Here is a 19,797-nt window from a genome sequence, read left to right as displayed (position 1 = left end):
GTAGAGAGTAGATCTAGAGTAGATCAACCCAAAAACTTCAAGAAGATGAAAGGAGGGGGGGGGAGACAGAGATAAGAAAAATTGACTGGGAGTGCGAGGAAAAATTAGGTTAATTGGGAGGGGGTTGGGGGTTTAATGACCCGATTCATATAATTAAAGAGGGTAGGGGTTAGGTGGGTTAATTTTTTTGTGAGGGACCACATGAGGGACAAAAGTGGGAATAATGATTGTACATTTTACCTTATATAGATAAAATAACATCGTAACTATTAAAAAGAAACAAATCGAAAAAGAAGTGTAGATTAAAAAGGAACGGAGGTAAGATTTTTGGAATTCATTTATTATTTCTTCCCGGGGTGGCTTGTTTTGGTTTTGGTGCATTTCATTACGGAATTAGAGCTGCTACCTAGGATGAATGCGCTAATTATGGATATGATGTCGGAAATAGACCAATTTTCTATCACCTTTCAATTTGAATTAGCAAAAGCAATGTCTCCTTCCATAATATGGATTCCAAGTACTATTTTGTAACGTAATTTACTATTTTCTTGATTGGACAAATCAATTATTCCATTGATATAAACAAAAAATGATTTCGATAAAGCTTATAAATGAAGTAAACAATTTAGGAGTCAAATATAGTCCTTCACAGTTGGTTATATAATACTAAAAGCTCGTGTTTACTTGTATTTTTCATTGATCCAGTAAATAAGAAAAAAACTATAAATTTCCAGTAGGTATATAAATAATGTATATTTTAATGACAATTTTGTAACTTATACAAAAAAAAAAGTGAATTTTTTTCTTGAATAATGCAAAAGTGGGTTTTAATTCCAGAAATATTCCAAAAAAAAAAAATTTCCTGCGTACCGTCCACGTAGGACGGCACGCGAGAAACTGTTTTGTTTTTGTTTTTACCCACGTAAACCGCTACTCACAGTAGCGGTTTATTTTAAAATAAACCGCTACTTTAAGTTGCGGTTTATGCACATAAACCTCTATCTCAAGTAGCGGTTTACCTGGGCAAAATGTTGCAATTCAAACCTGCAATTCCAGCACCAAACTTTAAGGAACTGCTACTTGAAGTAGTGGTTTATATCACTCAGCGGCAAGCTATGGACCCAGGGGTTCAGGGACCAGTAAAGCGCGACTTGAAGTCGTGGTCAATTAATATTATCCGCTACTTCAAATAGCGGTTTATTTTTACAATAACTGCTACTTTGAGTAGCAACTTATAAGGGTAAACCGCTATTCGTAGTAGCGGTTTTACTTAAGTAAAAAAAAAATCTCGCGTGCCGTCGTACATGGACGGTACGCAGGAAATATTTTTTTTTAGGCATATTTCTGAAATTCAAACCCATTTTTATATTATTCAAGGAAAAAATTCAAAAAAAAAGTAGAGAAATAAATTATCGAGAAACTTTTATTTATTTTGAAAATCTGCAATATTATTTAAAATATCTGGAGATATGCTACTATTCACATATCAGTATATCACATTTAGAGTAATTAATTGATTTTTCCACCCCCGAGCCCGCTACCCTTTTCTTTCCTTGCCCTTCTCTCTCCTCTTTGTTGCCATCAGTTTTCTTTGATTTGTTGATCTGCTTCACAGGCATACCTGCTCTGATCTTCTTTTCTTCACCTTTCTCTAGTTCATCGATCGCCGACAAACAAAGAGAGAGAAGGAATACCGTAGAAAGAACTAAGTTTTTCAAATGTTTTTCTTTTTTCAATGAGATATGGATGCTTGGAGATGACCACTGTTTTTTGAGGAGGAAGAGAGAGAAAAGTAGAAAAACAAATTACTGATTTTTGTGATTTGGGTTTTGTTGAAGTGGCTTAGATTTGATATGGGTGGGTGTTTTCCATGCTGGGGATCATCCAACCAAGCTGGGAAGTCTGAAAAAGAGGCAGCTAACAAGGAAGGTGGGAAAGAAAGCTCAATTCTACAGTCTCATCAACTGGGAAAAGTTAATTCAGGTGAAATTTTGTCTAAATTTTTTTTTTTACTCAATTTAGTTTCTGGGATTTTGAACATTTAGTGTTTTAATAGTCTAATTTGTAGAAGATGGGTATTTTTTGAATTTTTGGGGTTTGAATTATGATATTTAGTAATCCGTTGGTTTGATCTGTTCTTATTTTTTGTCTTTTCATCTTTAATTTGGTATCTACTTTGTTGTTTTTTTTTTAAGTTTTTAAATTCCACTTCTTGTGACAAAGCAGTTGTCTAATATGTTGGATACTGTTTACTCCAGTAGTTTCTGCTGCAGGGTCAGGTTGCTCATGTATGTTGGAGATCTAATTTGAGTATTTGAGATTTATCATGTTACTTTAACTGGTTCACATGTCTGTATGATTTCCAGAATTGAGGTTATTTATAGCTTTTGTGTGCTGAAATCGACCTTGCATATGCTTTCGATGTTTGATTGCTTTCTTAATAACTACATTTTATCATTGGGGGGTGAGAACACTCATTGATAGAATAATAAACAAGTTAACCTTTCTATGAACTTCAATGTTGATTATACTATAATATTGGGTGAATTTGACCTCATTCTCACACTTATCTCATGAAAAATCTTATTTCTAAGGACCTTGGGAAGAGTTGTACAACGTAATTTATATTCTTTTTGGGGTTATTTTATTATTTTGTACCGAACTTGTAACCTTCTAGGCCTTAACTGAAACCTGTGTATGAGGTCATTGCAATAACCTTCATGAAGACAATGAACTGTAATCACTGGGTAACTTTGAGGTAAAAAAGAAGTTTTGAGCAGCAATGTAGTATTATTGTTGTTCGAATTCCATTTTCTAATTTTCTATTTCATTATCATTATAACTTCTCTATATATGCAGGTCTTCTTTGATTTTGGCCCTGATACTGACAAGTCTGATCTGAATTGTAGATAAATCAAAGTCTCGCAATGGTCCCGATCCAAAGAAGGAGCCAACACTTTCTAAGGATGGCTCAACTGCTCATATTGCTGCACAAACATTTACATTCCGGGAGCTTGCAGCTGCCACAAAAAATTTCAGACCAGAGTCCTTACTGGGTGAAGGAGGTTTTGGGCGTGTTTACAAGGGGCGCTTGGAGAGCACTGGACAGGTATATCAGTTAACTTCCTGAATATTAGATTTCATCTTTGTTCCTTCCAAATGATTCTGATACTGAACCTAATGAGTAATTGAACATTTTCAAGGATAATTCTTTAGTCCTTGGGAATATTAATTGTTGTGTACACCTAAAATAGCTAATATTTTAATAATAATGAAGTAAATATATTAATTAAGGCTACTATGTTGCACGATCTGAACCATTGCTAGCTGCTGCTTATACTATTAGCATTGGATGGTTTTCTAAGCGGGTAGCTATCTTTTTTCAGGTTGTTGCAGTTAAACAACTGGATCGAAATGGACTTCAAGGAAATAGAGAATTTTTGGTTGAGGTTCTTATGCTTAGTCTCTTGCACCACCCGAACCTGGTCAATTTGATTGGATACTGTGCTGATGGTGATCAACGGCTTCTTGTATATGAATATATGCCGTTGGGATCATTGGAGGATCATTTACATGGTTAGTGGTGATTTTCTTTTGTCTATAAAGTATATGCATCACATTATCTTCTGCTTGCTTAGTACTACTACATTTTAATGTATTCAAGGATTGGACTAACAATCCAAATTTCTTGTCGATGTAATTTGTTTGACATTTTCGCTTTCTGGTACATTCATCTGTGGTGCATTCCCAACCCCCATGATGGATGGTTGTCTTGCTCACAAAATTGTGAAACTTCTTTTATGCTTCTGTTTTGGTGAAAGTGAGTTCCCTTGAAAGCATGCATGTTCCCGTACATATTTGACTTCTGCATTTTTTATATTGCCTGTTGTAGCATGAACATAAGGCAACTCATTTTCACACTCACAGCTTCAGTGGGCTGGACAATCCAATATTGAGTCAATTTGAGCACCTTAAAGTTTTAGTTACTTTTCCTTTTTTGCTCCGCAATTTCTGTTTGCCTATATGAAAGGATTTGAGCTAATTTTAGCTGGATTTCTTGTGAGCTGGACAATCCAATATTGAGTCTACTCGCTTACTTAGTTCTAATATTTTTGAGAAGCTATGTAGCCTTTGGCTCTCGACTTCTCAGTTATTCATTCTCTCCATACTAGCAAGCTGTCATTTCTTATTTGGCTTTGCTAGATAATTTCCTGTCATACGAATTGGAGTAATGCAATATCTTGTCTTGCTTCCTCACCCCCCATGTATGACATCTTGGTTCATAACCTTGTCGAGCACCTTCTTAGATGTGGCTTTACATGTGTACTGTATTGGTTGAGGTCACTACCCCAGTTTTAGGCTGTGGCTAACTTCTCTTCTTTGTATGATTTAACTTTCTATGACGCATGCACTCAGCTTACTTTCTAGCTAGATATTAGAAATTAAGGAACAATTCCAATTATGGAAATGATACTTAAGCTTTGATGTATTTGGATTTTGTCATTTTGTATGTTACTTGGGGTCATTTGGCATGAAACTACTCAACAATAGCCTGCTTTAAATCATTTTCTGCTATTGTGTGTGCTATCCCAAATCTAACCAGGAAGAAGCATATGATGTTTTTTTTTAAAAATATGGGGAATAAATAATTTTATAAAAGTGGAACACACCATCACAATCGTACTGTGCTCTTTATTTATGCAAGGAGAAGAAGCAAGAAAGAGGTGACATCACATGTGAGTGGTTATTGAGCATATTCTAATTACCAGAAGTAGTGGGAAAGAACTGAGAGCAGTGATGTCTTTAACTAATAAGTTTGTTAGTAAAGTTACTAATATATATAGGAAATAGGTTAATGAGAGGTATCCAGAAAATTGTATTGAGGTGTAAAGTGGGAAAGAGCTCACCACCATTTGTATTAGCTTATCCTTCAAGTTGAGCAATACAAATCTATCTAGCCTCAAGTGCCTTATTCAATTTATTCTCCCCATTATTTCTTAACAAGAGCCTTCTAGGCCGCATTGTATCGCATCGCCCGTGTCATAAAGGTTTTCAAATATACCGAACCGATATTACCCGCATTGCGAAGGTGTAAAAAAAAAAACAACGCGTTTTAGGCTTGGTTCTAGGTATATCTCATGGTTTGAGCCGATATTTGGCAGTACAACAACCACATCATCCCTGTTCCCGCATCATTGTGACCTTTACGGCGATCATGACCGAAGCCGCATTTTCGAACTATGCTTATAATATATTTTTAATGTTCTCAACTTGTCATAGCCGTCTTTAATCAACTTTGGTAAAGTAAATCTGTTGAGTCCTCAATATGTCATATATTCGTCACCCATCACCATTTTCAACTACGATGATTTAATCTCCACCAAACCTTTTGCTCTTCCTACCTCAATCACTTCAACGCTACTTTCAATTTGTGTTCGATCCTCTCTCTTGCCTTTTCTTCTTCCCTGTTCCTTCACCAACTTTACCACATTCAAGCATCCATATGTGATAAGATATTGGTTGTTCTTCTCTTTGTAGCAAGGTTTTATCTGTCCATTACTTCTTGGTCCTTTTAGGATGGTTTTTGGATGGTCTAATCCACCTTCCCACCAGCAATCAAAAGGTTTAAGGCAACTTTAATTATAAACCAAAGAATACCAAATATTATTTAATGTATATGTGCAGACTGCAGATCTCTTTTAAAATTAAATTAAAACCATAGTAGATTTTCTGGAAAATCAATTTTCTCATTAGTGAATAGTTGCGAACAGAACTATAGAGGAGAGAATAATTGGGCATGATAGAAATTTGATCTCCATGGATAATTGGAAAAAGGTAGGAAAATGACAAGGGTGGCCATAACGGTTTATGTTATGGGGGTTATAGGAGGTGAGAGGTGGCTGAAAAAAGCAAGGAGGAATGAGGCACTTCAAATGACAGAAAATGAGTTAAGGCGGCTGTAACAACTAACAAGGCAACTCTTCTAAGATAGTTATGTGTTGGAAAAATTTGTATATGGTGGTTGCTTGTAAGTATTTTTTAATCTTTACGAAATGGCGACTCTGTGCAAAGACTTTACAATCTATTATTCTTGATATTACCTCACAGCTCTGTTAAAGGTCATTATTTATCACTCCACTGTCGATGACATGATGACAAAGCTGGAGAAATTGTCAGAAGGCGAACTGTATTTTTCCTGCTAATGTAGCTTTTACATTCTAGGTATCTTGAAAATTAAGATGTGGAGAACAGAGGGATTAACTTTGCTCAGTCATAGTTCTTCATTGCCATTTATTCCTGAAATCTTTTTATAGGATTTTTCTCACTCCTGAAGAAAAATAGTTGTTTTCTCTTTGTGTATGTGTGCGTGGGTGAAAGCTTGGGAGGTTTTACCCACGTCAAATATGACTCGATAAATCTTTATATGTTAGATGTCAATCTTTTTGCTTCTCTTCCTTTGAGTGCAAGCTGGATCATGTTTTTGTGGTGAGGAAGCTCACAAGGAGCTAGAAAGATGAAGCTCAAAGCTCAAGGCCGGCTATGGGTCTGTGCAAGCAGACCCGTAGCACAGGGCCCCGGATTATATGGGGCTTCAAAATTAAATTTCTCAACCCACTTTCACCTTCTCTTTGTCCGGCAGTTTATCATTCTCAAAGCATTGACTTTTGGTCTTCTTATTCTCTAATTCCCTAATTACTATCTTATAATTCCCATAAACATATGGAAACTTTCCATTCATTCTAGGTCTTAATTCTTCATTATTTTCTTTCTTTTACCAAAGTTTTCGTTTACTGTACAACGCGTACCTCACTCTCTCATCTCATCTACCATTACAAATTAGTTTTTTCTCCATTATTGGGATACTATCAATGACAGATTTTATTTCAATTACTCCCCAATTAAATTACCTATTACCAGCTAAGTTTTCCCTATGAGACCAAAAATATCAAATTTTCTTTAGAGCACTTCCGCAATGGAAGAAAATTGGAAATTGGAATATTAGTGGAAGTGAATTGCGCAATTCGACTTCCTCTGTTCTTGAGTTGTCCTTTGTGAAGTGTTTAATTGGAGAAATCTTCACGCTTCTTCAACATTTAGCAATAAGCAGCATTAGGTAATTCTTTTCGTAATCTATTTTAATACCTAATGACGTTCCTTTATCAATATCCTCATCTTTTTTTTTTGGACTTCTTTATCAATATCTTCGTCGTCTTTTTTTTTTTAATAATTCAGATTATAAAATGTCAGATTGAGATAAAGTGATTATAAAATTAGATAGATTTGACATATAAAATTAGATAGGTTTGGGTGTGGGGAAAAAAGCATCTAAAAGATGAGTGCAGCGACCTACGACAGGCAACCCAGTGCACGCTTTTCTGTGGGTGCGATACATTGCTCGCTCTTTGTAGCAATGCATCTGAGAAAGAAGATCTGAGTTAATATTAAAGAAGAGACCAAAACATCATGAAATAAATTGTTTCCCAAGCTTGAATATTCAGATTTTGAGCAAAAGCCAATGTGCACCAAAAAAGTTTGAATACGACCGCAAATCATAATCCCCAATCATTTGAAAAAAAATCCTAATTCGTGATATAAGCTTTTATTTCGACTTTGGTGGTTGCTGACTTGGCGTCTAAGACACAAATTATGGCGAGCCGCGAGTGTCTCTGTGATGTCTGGCAGCAGATGCTGCAGATCTGCCGGTGGTCGTCACTGGTGAATTTTGTCCTCTTATTTCACCCTCTTTTATTCGTCTCTCTTCGTCTTCAATCTGGAGATTATGCTTTCAATCTTTCTGCCGTTTGACCTCTACAGTTAGGTATTATAAATGTCTGTTTTTTCTTTTTTTCCTTTTTTTTTTATTATCTCATCTTCTTTTCTCCCATTTTGTATTAAGCTTATTGACTAGGTCTATTAAGTACCCACTATCCGTGACTAGTACTACATTGGTATTCTGTATAATCTATGGAAACACGTAGGGAAGAAAATCGAGGATGCAGTTGCTTTCTTGGTATTTTGCGATGACGTGGAAGTGCTTGGAATGGATGACTGGAACGAGATGTAATTAACGCGGCGTGAATTATATTCAAGTTTTTAACCTATCATATAGTTAAACAGAATTTCACTTCAAAGTTCAACAAGTATTCCTTCATCATAGTATGACCAAAACTACCATATACTTGAGTTATGTGTATGGTGAATGAATAATTACTTAAAAAATGAGTGCTTTATCCTATCATACATTTAAAGAACTGCTAACTCATATACATTCCCAACTTGAAAACCAAGTCACATTCTTCTCCCTTTAATGTTTGCACATTGTTTTTTCTAGTTGCAATGTATTTTTCGTTTTCTCTTTTTATGCCAATTCTAACAAGTAGCAGATACAATGGAAGTTTAGAACGTTCTAACATGGTGAGCCAGCGAAAATAATGGACATTGTCGCGAGAAGGCTGTGATTTCCATTGTGGCGTTACATAACGACATGTCGCAGAACGGCAAGTTCAAATTGGTTACAGAATGGGCGTAGTTTTTATTCCATGAATTTCACGTCCTGTCCCCTTCTGATGCTATAAACAACTTTTCTTTTTCTCTTTCTTTTTGGAAGTACTGAATTTGATAGTTTTCTATAATCTATATCTTGGCTTGTCCACTGAAAATTCAATACCAAAAAAGCAAATTAAAAGAACTATTAAATAATGGTGTGCCTACATGATGCGTGCTTTGCCTTTTGCCTCGAGACTAAACTATAGGGAGCATTGTGCCTTGGTGCACCTCACACCTTTTAAAACTAAGGAGGTATCAAAGAAATACCTCACACCTTAAACCTATATCTTGTGTGGTACAATGTAAATCACTCTTTGCATTGCCCTTGAATGCAAATCTTTTTTTTTTATATTCCATATCAGAAGCAATCAAATTTTTCAGAAAAAAAAATGATAACAGTAATTAGTGCGCTCTTCGTTCTTTTTTAGTTGCCACACTTTCCTAATTTGAAATTTAACATAGTTGCATATAAGTTTCCTAATGGCATCATCTTCTTTGGCATATAAGTTTTCTCTCTCTTGCTCCTATCATCTCATTGGCAACTCCTCCATCTCTCTCCTATCACACGAGTCTCTCCTCATATTTCTTGCATGCCCTCTATGTTGCTTCCGAAAGAGTAGAGGAAGTATAAGCTATCATTAAAGTCAAGAAATCAATAACTGGGGCAAGCGATACCATAAGTAAAAAATGAAGCTCTAAACCATGCAAGATCAACTTCATCAACCCTTACAGGCACTGAATTAACTTGAACATTTTTTTCCTCCTTACTGTTCTTTTGAGCCTGCATGTATCTTCGTGGACTGTAATTAACACCACAGCCACTTAACCTTTGTTTTCACAATCTTCCTGCTCAAATTGTTATGCGTCATTCCTCAGTAAGGATTTTATTTCTTAGGCGCTTTTGGAAGACCAAATCCACAAACTGATTTTATAAAAGACCATAATGCCTGTAGCCTTCAATATCCTTTCCCAAAGAGTAGGAGATTCTCTAGATCTGTCCTAGTAGCTTTGAACTCCTCTCTCCTGTCTGATCTATGTGGGATAGGATTTGAAGAATCTTCTCAATTCTTCTTTAGTCATTGTTGTTTATTTCTATGTGTTATGCAATAAGAGAACCTGGTCACTGTTGTTTCATTTCTTTTTCATTTTTACTTACACTCCTATTTCACCTCCTTTTTTTAAAAAACTTTTGCTTTTTTCTATAATTTTACTTCAGTATTATGATATGCTTAGCAAAGAGAGTAAGGATGCTATCTCGCCCACCGTGCAACTAACTGGAATCTAGGGGCCAGTGTTACGTGAAAAAAAAGGGGATAAAGTATCCTCTAAGGCCTAAAGGCCCAAGCTTCAGAAATAAAAGTTCTGAACTTTTATTATTTTCGCTGTATTTTATTTTGACCTATTTTACCCTGCCATGGCTGCCAATATAAGTACTAAGTTTGATTACCCATGTACAAACAATTGCATAATGTTATGTGTCAGATCCAATGCAGAGATTTATCAGTCCTGAGGTCGTGGTCACTTTTAAAACTTTAAAGTCCCAATGAAGGTTCTTCTACACATGTCTTGTTCAACAATTTTTCTGTTTAGTAGCTTGGATCCTCTCTAACTTCCATTTCCATTAGTGAGCTGCGTTTCTCTCCTATTATTGAACTTTCCAGCTCTCACTTAAGTCTTGTCACTTGTTTCTTGAGGACCTTAATTTCTTCTATCTTGGATTTTTCATAGTTCTTATCTTTGGTTTGTCTGAATTTAGTGTGATTTTTCAATTACTCCCTCCATTTTTTACTAATCTATACACTTGTACTTTTACATTAGGAAAAATTGACAATAGAGGTCTGAACTTTGGGCGATAATTTTTAAAAGGTTTGAACTATTGATTCACCTGTGTAGGTCCCAACTTTATGGGGTCTTAACTTTTAGCGGGCCTCGGTGACTTAAAACTGACGATATTTTTTAAATCTCACCTAGTTCCTACTTCCCTCCCTCAATTAACCCTTCTGGTGTGACCCAAGTTTTACAAGTTATGACCTATTAAGCCAGTTTCAAGTCACTAAGGCCCGCTAAAAGTTAATACCCCCTAAAGTTGGGACCTACACAGATTAATCAATAGTTCAAACCTTTTAAAAATTATCACCCAAAGTTGAGACCTCTATCGTCAATTTTTCCTTTACATTATGTACATACTCCATCTTAACCACCGCTGATGATTTATATGTAAGGAAAAAACATACTTATTTAGGATATTGTTAGGTTCGTCTTGATATATATTTTTCAAAGTATGAATTTATGAACTATTAATACTTTTACTTATTGATAATTATACATACTAATGGTCAAAGTTCTGTGTTGGCAAGCATGGAAGTCAAATTGTATAGTTTTTTTTTTTTTTTCAATAGAGAGATAGTAAATGTATATCCAACATTTCATCATGTTTCCCCTATTCAAAATCACCATGAAATAGATGTCTTTAACTATGACGCTTTCGGCAAATGGAGTAATGCCTTTTTTTTACTGTACATGCTAGGCCCCTGCTGGTAGAGAATATTGTTGCCAAATTGGTTGGTTAGTTGTAGTTTCTTTTCTATTATTTTTCTCGTGGAGTGGGGGTTGGGAGGCGGGGAGGGGATGCGATGATGGGGGAGCTGGTATAGGTCACATGAAAGATTCTAGTACTTGCTTCCACTTCATTTATGTTTCTGCGTATCTCATTTAGATCATGTAAATGGATTTGCTTGGATGTCTGCAGGTATTTGGACAATTCACTAACAGTGTTCACCTTTACCAAGCCTTCCCAATGCTACTACTCAATTTTTTTTTTTCCTTTTTTTTTTTTTTTGCAGATATTCCCCCAGGCAAAGAGCCTCTTGACTGGAACACACGTATGAAGATTGCAGCTGGTGCTGCCAAGGGCTTAGAATATTTGCATGACAAAGCAAATCCCCCTGTTATATACAGGGATTTAAAATCATCCAACATCCTACTCGATGAGGGATATCATCCTAAGTTATCAGATTTCGGACTAGCCAAATTGGGTCCTGTTGGAGACAAAACTCATGTCTCTACACGAGTCATGGGCACGTATGGTTACTGTGCTCCTGAATATGCTATGACTGGCCAACTCACGCTGAAGTCTGACGTGTACAGTTTTGGAGTAGTTTTTCTTGAACTCATCACAGGGCGGAAGGCCATTGATAACACTCGGGCACCTGGCGAGCATAATCTCGTTGCTTGGGTAAGCTTTACTTTTAATTAATTTCTTCTGTTTACGTCATTTCTGCCTCCCTTTTGTTATGTAGATAAATTCACATCTAGTACTGGGAAAGCAGATATTAAGTCTGTGTTTGGAAACCTTCCTGTGAGCTTCAATTTCTGGCAAACTGAGACTGGGGAAAATTTAGCTGAAACTGGCTTTCATTCGTGTATCAAGACATGAATTCCCCTGTCGCCTTCAGATCTCATTTCCACCTGTATGTAGTTTTTTTTTTTTTTTTTTGAATTCTTTATCGGTTCTCCTACGTCATTTTTATTTTTTATTTTTTTCTTATTTTTAACTTTTGATTTCGGGGGTAGGGGATGAACTAAAGGGGAATTTTCCTCCTTTTGTGGTCCAACCCATCATAGATTAGGGGTTGCAATTAACAATTGATAGGTTGCTTTGTGAAATAGAGATGTGATGTTCATTGCCTCATTCTTACATGAAAGTGCGAAGCAGGATCATGATCTGATGCTGTTTAAAAATTACAACTACTCATGCTTGCAGGCACGCCCACTTTTCAAAGATCGTAGGAAATTTCCTAAAATGGCAGACCCTCTGCTGCAGGGTCGTTATCCGATGCGAGGTCTTTACCAAGCTCTTGCAGTTGCAGCAATGTGTCTACAGGAACAAGCTGCTACCAGGCCTCTTATCGGGGATGTTGTGACCGCTCTTACATATTTGGCATCGCAAACCTATGATCCAAATGCACCGAACAGTCATAGCAATAGAGGGGGACCCTCCACTCCCAGGAGCCGAGATGAGCGGAGAAGCTATGGTGATAGTCTAGATAGTCCAGATAGACGTGGAGCCCGTCTTAGTTCTCCTTCCACTCAAAGGAATTCTCCAGATTTCAGAAAGAGAGATCATAATCGAGAATTGAGCACAGGTGCTGAGTTAGGCAGGAGTGAAATGGGGGGTGGGTCAGGGAGGAAATGGGGCCTGGATGACCTAGAAAGACAGGAATCACAAAGAGGCAGTCCTGCTAGTGCAGGGAGAACACCAAGAAACCGAGATCTAGATAGAGAACGTGCAGTCGCGGAGGCTAAAGTATGGGGTGAAAATTGGAGAGAGAAAAAACGGTCAAATGCAATGGATAGTTTTGACAGCTCAAATGAGTAGCTGAACCTGAATTCGACCATCACAATTTGCTTGAGGCAGAGAAAAAACGATCATCATCTTCGTGAGATTGATAAAGAAATGAGTCTGTGGATGTCTCATCTTTTATAACTGTCATTTTTCCACCAGCAATTAGCGTATGTTCTTGTATCCCACCTTCAACTGTTGGTTGTTCAGTGAGGATGGAACAAAATGTGTATGTTTTGTGGTTTAGAAGATGGTGATACAGTTGAATGATCGAGTAGCAGAGGGTTTAGCATCTGTCAATGATTGTGAGCATTGACAGGTTTCTCTGTCCTCAAATGTTTTTATGTATTTAGGGTTTAGGAAGTACAGTGTAGAGGAGCCACTTTGGAAAGGTTGCTTAAATCTACGTCCCCATTACATTATCGGCATATTGGGGAGAGACACAGCTGTTCAGGTTTTTCCGGTGTCTCATTGCTCTATCATTACATCCTTGTATTAAGTACAGTTTTTTTTTTTTCTCTTTCATCTCCCTACAAATTTATGAGTCAGTCATGTTTCCGGCATAGCAAAGTGTGGCGGTGTAACTCTGCTTCCATGACAACCACCCATATATCAGCTGCATGTCTGTACTATTTATGCATATATTCTATGTTATTGGTTGAGTTGTTTGCATTGCATTCTTCTGAATCCAATTTAGCACAAGTGTGTTATTTTAGAATTTGTTCCATATTCTTGAACTTCTTTTGAGAAAGGTAACAGCCAAATTACTTTAATCAATCTCCTCTTTAAGCTTCATGCATTCAACATTTGGCGCATTAATTTCTGAAGTCAAGATTCTCTTAATATTTTTTTATGGGAGTCTAGATTGTTTGATACTCATTTAAATTTTTTGTACTTTCTCTTTCATTCATTATTATTATTGTTATCTTATACCAACCTGCTACACTTTACTCTTCTTCTCACCTTCCTCTTTCTTTGTCATTTAGAAAGTATATTACTATCCACTTCATATCTATATATATATCTAAAGAAGAATCCTTCAGGCCATGTGTCGCAAAGTTAGAGCTTTCAAGCCCACGTGACATGACGTGGCATGCTCCGTTGATCAGTATTCCTCGAAGCTCAATGAGAGTGTCCACGTGTCAAAGGAATCAAAGAGTGTGAAATTCCCATAATCACGGATATCCCTTCCCTTAATCACGCATATAATTGATTCAGTAATCTATATAATTGACGTCAATTACGGATTTTAATTGATACGTAATCTATATAATTAAGGAAACAATTATGTCAATCATGTAATTGATACACTTACATTGCCTAATCATGCATATAATTTTGACATCATTATCATCAAATCTTTATATACATCATCAATGCTAAATCATTGCCAAATTAGATTCATTTGATTGATACGAAAAACGTCACTTAGGGAAAGAATTTTAAAATCTCAGTCAAACTTTATTTTTGAATTTTTAATTGTCAATCAACCTTATTTTTGGGATTTTTAATAAAAATTATGTTATGTACAAAATTACAAGTATAAATAGACATGATATCATAGCTTACCACTACTCATTGCATACCCTTAAAATTACATTCAACCTGATATACCTCACCACATGGAATATGTAGCATTTTTATTTATAATAAGATATTTGTCTCTCTTCTCCTCAAATGTTAGAAGAAAAGTAATTGTAGGTTTATTATTTAATTTATTTTGATAAGGCGCTGATGCATATGGGATATGGTCATTTTCTACAAATCCTAGTTCTGTTAGGATTCATACATAGTGTCCTAGTTCTATTTGGATTCTATGTAATTTAATTGTTATTAGGCATTTAATTTCAGTTGTATGATGATAAAAGGAATCCTATTATATTTAGGAGTCTAATTCCTTTGTCATTGAGTCAAGTTAGGAATCCAAATAAGATAAGGCATGATAATCCTTATCCTAAGTTAATTCGGATTTTAGGTTAGTTTAGGCGTGTGCTTTATCTTTGTTTAGGTTGTGTTTATCTTATTAGCATTAAGGTGATAAGATTTAGGGTTTGTTAAACGTGTATATATAAGTACACGAGTTTATTAATAAAGAGGGAGAGAGAGTTTTCGTTTACTTTGAGTAAAGTTATCAAATGCATGTTGCATTGATTTTGATCGTCGTATCAAGAACACATAGATCGTGGTTTATGTGAATCTACTAGTTGAGGCTAGGTAGAAATCCTCTAGTTCTTGAGGGAACATATAGAGTTTATCATTCAATTGTTATTGCTTTCGTACATAAATTCATAAAATCACAAAAGAGTTCGACTAGATCCATAGAATCACATCAGGCGCTATGCAATATACTATATACTTTCCCTTCAACTTCATTGTACGCAAGCTTATTATTTTTGTCATTTATTCTTTCTCCCTCATCTTTATCATTAGCACCACAACGATGGCAACTTTAAAGCTTTGCCTAATCTGACGATTTTGGCGATTTTAAAATTTAACTTCATTGTAATAAGTCCATTTGAACACCTTATCATAGTAATTGTTTGATTGATAAATCAGGTAAGTAATTCATTTATAATTTCAAGTCGATTTGCATTATGGTATTTCACATTATGTAACAATTTGGAAAAAAATTATTTCCGGGAGACGGTCTTTGACTCCCCCTTTGTTCATTCGAAAATCATGGTAGACTCATTATCGCATTAGGTTAGCTCAAAGACACAATGGTTCCATGGGGAAAGGCTTTCTCAGAAAGAAAAAAAAAATTACAACGCTGACTGAGGGATCATTTCTGTCATATTTTATCAACGACCCCATCTTGTACAACTTATAATTGCTCTTTATATATCATCAATTAAAGCTTCCAAAACAACAAAGCATAGATAGTTCGATATGAAATTTAACAGATGGAAACATACAACATTACACATCATGATTCATGACATCATACAATATAGACCATTAGAAATTTCATTAGGTACAACACAATTCTTCTGATGCAATATAAAGGCATATAGGCTAATGTTTTCATACTCCATAGTCTATCAGTTAACGTGTAGATATGAAATCAACCATTTATACATATCATATGACTCTAGAGGCACATCAAAAATAAGTTTTATGATTATGGGTATTCAGAGTGTTATCAACCACAAAGAGTACCACTGTACCACAACATACATCAGTACAATGAAGACTGCACTAATTAATAGCATAGACAGTCCAACCCAATAATGTGTACATTCTGGCAAAATGTACGATATAACCGATGCATAGTGAGATTATGTAAACATTTCTCTGTTAATTCAAGAACAACCAAGAAGAAGGAACCACAAATGATCAAAGCAGACACTTCCGAGGTGCTCAATGCCAAATATTCTTAAGCATAAGAGCACGACATATAGTATTTCTAAATAAAGATAAAAGAGAAAGAAAAAAATTATGAGGTCAACATTGATAGTAATAAGGAAAAAAAGTAGTAATAATAATCTGAAACTAAGTTCACTTACCCCCTCCCCTGCTCCAATTCTTTTCTCTATTTCTATATACTTATCTAAATTTTTTTTAAGTTCACATACTAAATAGTTATCCAAAATTTATTTTTATGCGATAACAAGATAAAATGTGAGGCCAAAAGGAACCTTTGGGAAGGTTATGATTACTATATGAAGTTTTAGATAAACCTAGCATAGTATGTAAATGCTTGCAAATGTAATCAAAACTTATGTTCTTCTTATCATTTATGTCATAATTATAATTAGATGTTTTTTTGTAATAAATTTCATTAATATATTGTTTAAGTGTTGTCTCCGTATTGTCTCATCGATATATAGCAATTGTTTTTTAAATGTAAGTTTTTTTTAATTTCGTACTACAATCGTTATATTTAGTTATCATGTAGACGACAACAATAATGTAATTTTCATTAAATTATATAAGTAGTAAAAAAAGGTTTACTTTTTGGAGAAAATAATTATTTGCTTGGTAAACGAAATTTTTTTGAACTCAAGCATTAAAAAGTTTTAAAATAGAGTTGATTAGTAGGCGATTTTTGTATTTTTCAAAATAAGTAAATGTAAAAAAACCTGTCAACTAAAACTTGCCTTTTCAAATTTATTTTGAATAAGTCATATCTTTGGTTAAAATATACATTTTAAAAATTTTTAAAAGGTAAATAATTATAATTGCACATTTTTAAAATTTAGCATATATTAGGATCTATTTTATTTAGGAAAATGAACATTCACAAAATAAATCTTATGAAAATGAATTTATTGTACAAAAAATCATGTAATATAGGTACATTAGTAATATATACTTCATAAAAGCAACATATATATAATGTATTCTTGATGCCTAAATTTATTGTACTTATAAATAAGTTATTTACACAACTTATATGATTTGAAATTTTATAAAGCCAAATAGTCTAAACTAATTCTTACTATGAAGCCTCAATATCAAAATATATGTATAATAGAACGTCTTCCCAAAGAAATTGTCGTTGATATTATTTCACGTGTTGGAGCTTATTCTATCAACGATTTATTCAGGTGCAAACTAAGGTACGATACATGTTCAACAAATTATTCATATGTTTTCAAATTATTTATAAATAACGTCTATACACAATCATTCTTTTAATATAGTTGCAAGGCACTCAATATTATTTGTGAGATGACAAAGTTCTACAAAAGTTATCAATAGAAAGCTTGCTAAGCGTATCGTGGGATTACATTGATAAGATGGATTTTTTTTATTTACACGATGTTTAGAGTGCAACAACCTTGAGGCTATTGTTCGAGTTGGAATGATAACTTTTTTACAATAATTTCTACATAATATTTATAAATTGATAGGCCTTGAAATACACATTATAAAACTATGATATTTGATGTTTTTGCATGTCTATTTTACATTGTTTTATTCATATATTTATATGTTTTTATAGGTATACTTTTTTTACTTATTTTAGATAACTTATTTTAAATTTCATTAAATTGATCACATTTATAAATATAATAGATTATTGTGTTAACATTTCCTTTATCTACTCATAATTTTAAAAATCGTGATTTTTGGTTGAAATGGATGTTAATAATGACTATTGAAATTTATTAAATTTGTACGCAACCATTAAATAAAGTATGTATTTAATTTTTTTTTTTGAATTATAATATCTTATATCTAAAACAAAATCCTTGAAGCCACATGGTATGAAGTTAGAGAATTTTTCAATGAAGCTAAAAAATTGAGTCATCAAACAAAATGGTAGATATCACTTGGTGAAGGAACACAAAAGATTATGAAGATAATTTTAGTAAAAAAAAAAACAAAAAATATCAAAGGAAAGTTCAGTTGATAACATCATAACATTATGGTTCAGATTTAAGGAATTCTTAGATCTCAATGGGAAGAAAATAGGTAACTATTTGATAACTTAAATAAAGTTTGTAGATGATTAGGAGATTTCATTTATGCAATTATGATATATAAAGAAGGAAGAAAGTTAGAAACTCTTTATATCTCAATAAATATATGTTAAGATTATAACATAATTAAAATTAGTTTCATCATAAGTGGAGCATAATCACCTAGAACTAATGCATAACCAAGATCGAACTAGATCTATTCATCACATGAAATTTTCAAATGTAAAGAAATGGGTTGGTTATTTTATTGAAACACTTATCGAATCGTATTAATCATACTATAAGTTTAAATATTGACAAATCCAAACTTGGCGTGTTAAATTTCTTTAACACCTATATATTCAGATCATGATTTTTATAGTGGAACTAAATAAATGTCTATAATACCCCTTTGTTCTAGAGATAGGCGATAGGTGAATGTCAAGTATTGAAGTCAATATTTTTATTCAATTTGAAGTTAATTGTATGATTAGTGGGGTGGCTATGAGAATAAAATTAAATGGATGAGGGTGGTTTATATTTAAGGTTGGTTTACAATGAGTAGGGCAAAACAATATGAAAAATAGTACATGCTAAATTCTGATTTTACTAAGTTGCATAATAGAGGTGTGGTTTAATTTAGTGTGCATTTAGGTCGAGTAGGACCACTTTCTATTAGTAAGTTATGATAATTATGGTAATCATAATTCTTTATATGTTATTCGCTTATAATTTTTTAAAGAAAAATCATAATTTTGTTTGAGTAATAACTTTAAAATAACATGGATTATATAAATAATGACATCAACGTGATGTATTTATCTCATGCCGTTTGATTTTTTTTATTGCACGGGCTATCTCATCACGTGCATTTTTATTAAACGTAAATTATGAATTATTTAATTTTCTACAAAAACAAATCATATTTTCTACCAATGGGTAGTGTATTTCTTATACTAAATTTGTTTAATTGTCGTACATGGATAATCGAACATTCATCTTCGAGGTCATAGACATGTTCAAGTTAAGGGGCTCCAAATAAAAGGAGACTATACACTACTAAAATGAGAATAAAAAAAGATGGAAAAACAACCAATCAGGCGATGGCAAGGACACGGGGTGGCTCAAGGAGCCAACAACAAGAAAATCAATCGCGTTACTTGTTTAGCAGGGGAAAAGGAAATGATCATGTATCAACTATATATAGTAGAAAATATATATTTGGTATTTCCTAGAGAATCATTTAAAGGGGGCCTAAGTATGTCAAGAAAGAGGAGTAATATGGTATTTATACTCCGTATGACACTCATTCTGTCAAATGGAACAAAATTTCCCTTGGATTGTGTTTTTCAATGACTATACATAAAAGTCAAAGATATCGCTATCACATATGGGTTTGTATCTTCCAAGTTCGGTTTTCAGCCATAGCCAATTTCATGTGGTCATTTCTAAAGCCACGGGTAGAAAGTGTATAATAATACTGATTTGTGAGAAAGAACA

General features: G+C 34.1%; 1 protein-coding gene across 2 annotated transcripts; it reads left to right on the top strand.

Annotated features, from left to right (window-relative positions):
* The first annotated feature begins 1,531 nt into the window (after positions 1 to 1,531).
* Positions 1,532 to 13,566, top strand: LOC104883818 (serine/threonine-protein kinase PBL27). Of its 2 annotated transcripts, none has more exons than XM_010668379.4 (5): positions 1,532 to 1,983; positions 2,910 to 3,109; positions 3,387 to 3,576; positions 11,391 to 11,782; positions 12,311 to 13,566. In XM_010668379.4, the coding sequence occupies exons 1-5, from the start codon at positions 1,854 to 1,856 to the stop codon at positions 12,923 to 12,925; spliced, it is 1,527 nt and encodes a 508-aa protein (XP_010666681.1). In that variant the 5' UTR covers positions 1,532 to 1,853; the 3' UTR covers positions 12,926 to 13,566. The 2 variants fall into 2 exon arrangements, with proteins under 2 accessions (XP_010666681.1, XP_057249686.1); XM_057393703.1 differs by having other exon boundaries at positions 1,847 to 1,983; positions 2,860 to 3,109.
* The last annotated feature ends 6,231 nt before the right edge of the window (positions 13,567 to 19,797 follow it).

This window comes from Beta vulgaris, chromosome 3 (assembly GCF_026745355.1).
Source record: "Beta vulgaris subsp. vulgaris cultivar EL10 chromosome 3, EL10.2, whole genome shotgun sequence".
In the NCBI taxonomy this organism is placed as follows: Eukaryota; Viridiplantae; Streptophyta; class Magnoliopsida; order Caryophyllales; family Amaranthaceae; genus Beta; species Beta vulgaris.
Note: the sequence above shows the minus strand (reverse complement) of the source record. Positions and strands in the feature narration are given on the sequence as shown.

Bases quoted from the DNA above. Each gene is read 5' to 3' on its own strand.
- LOC104883818 (XM_010668379.4), top strand. From the start codon at position 1,854: ATGGGTGGGTGTTTTCCATGCTGGGGATCATCCAACCAAGCTGGGAAG. The intron at 1,984-2,909 runs GTGAAATTTTGT...TCTGAATTGTAG, and splicing joins ACTGGGAAAAGTTAATTCAG to ATAAATCAAAGTCTCGCAAT. The intron at 3,577-11,390 runs GTTAGTGGTGAT...TTTTTTTTGCAG, and splicing joins ATTGGAGGATCATTTACATG to ATATTCCCCCAGGCAAAGAG.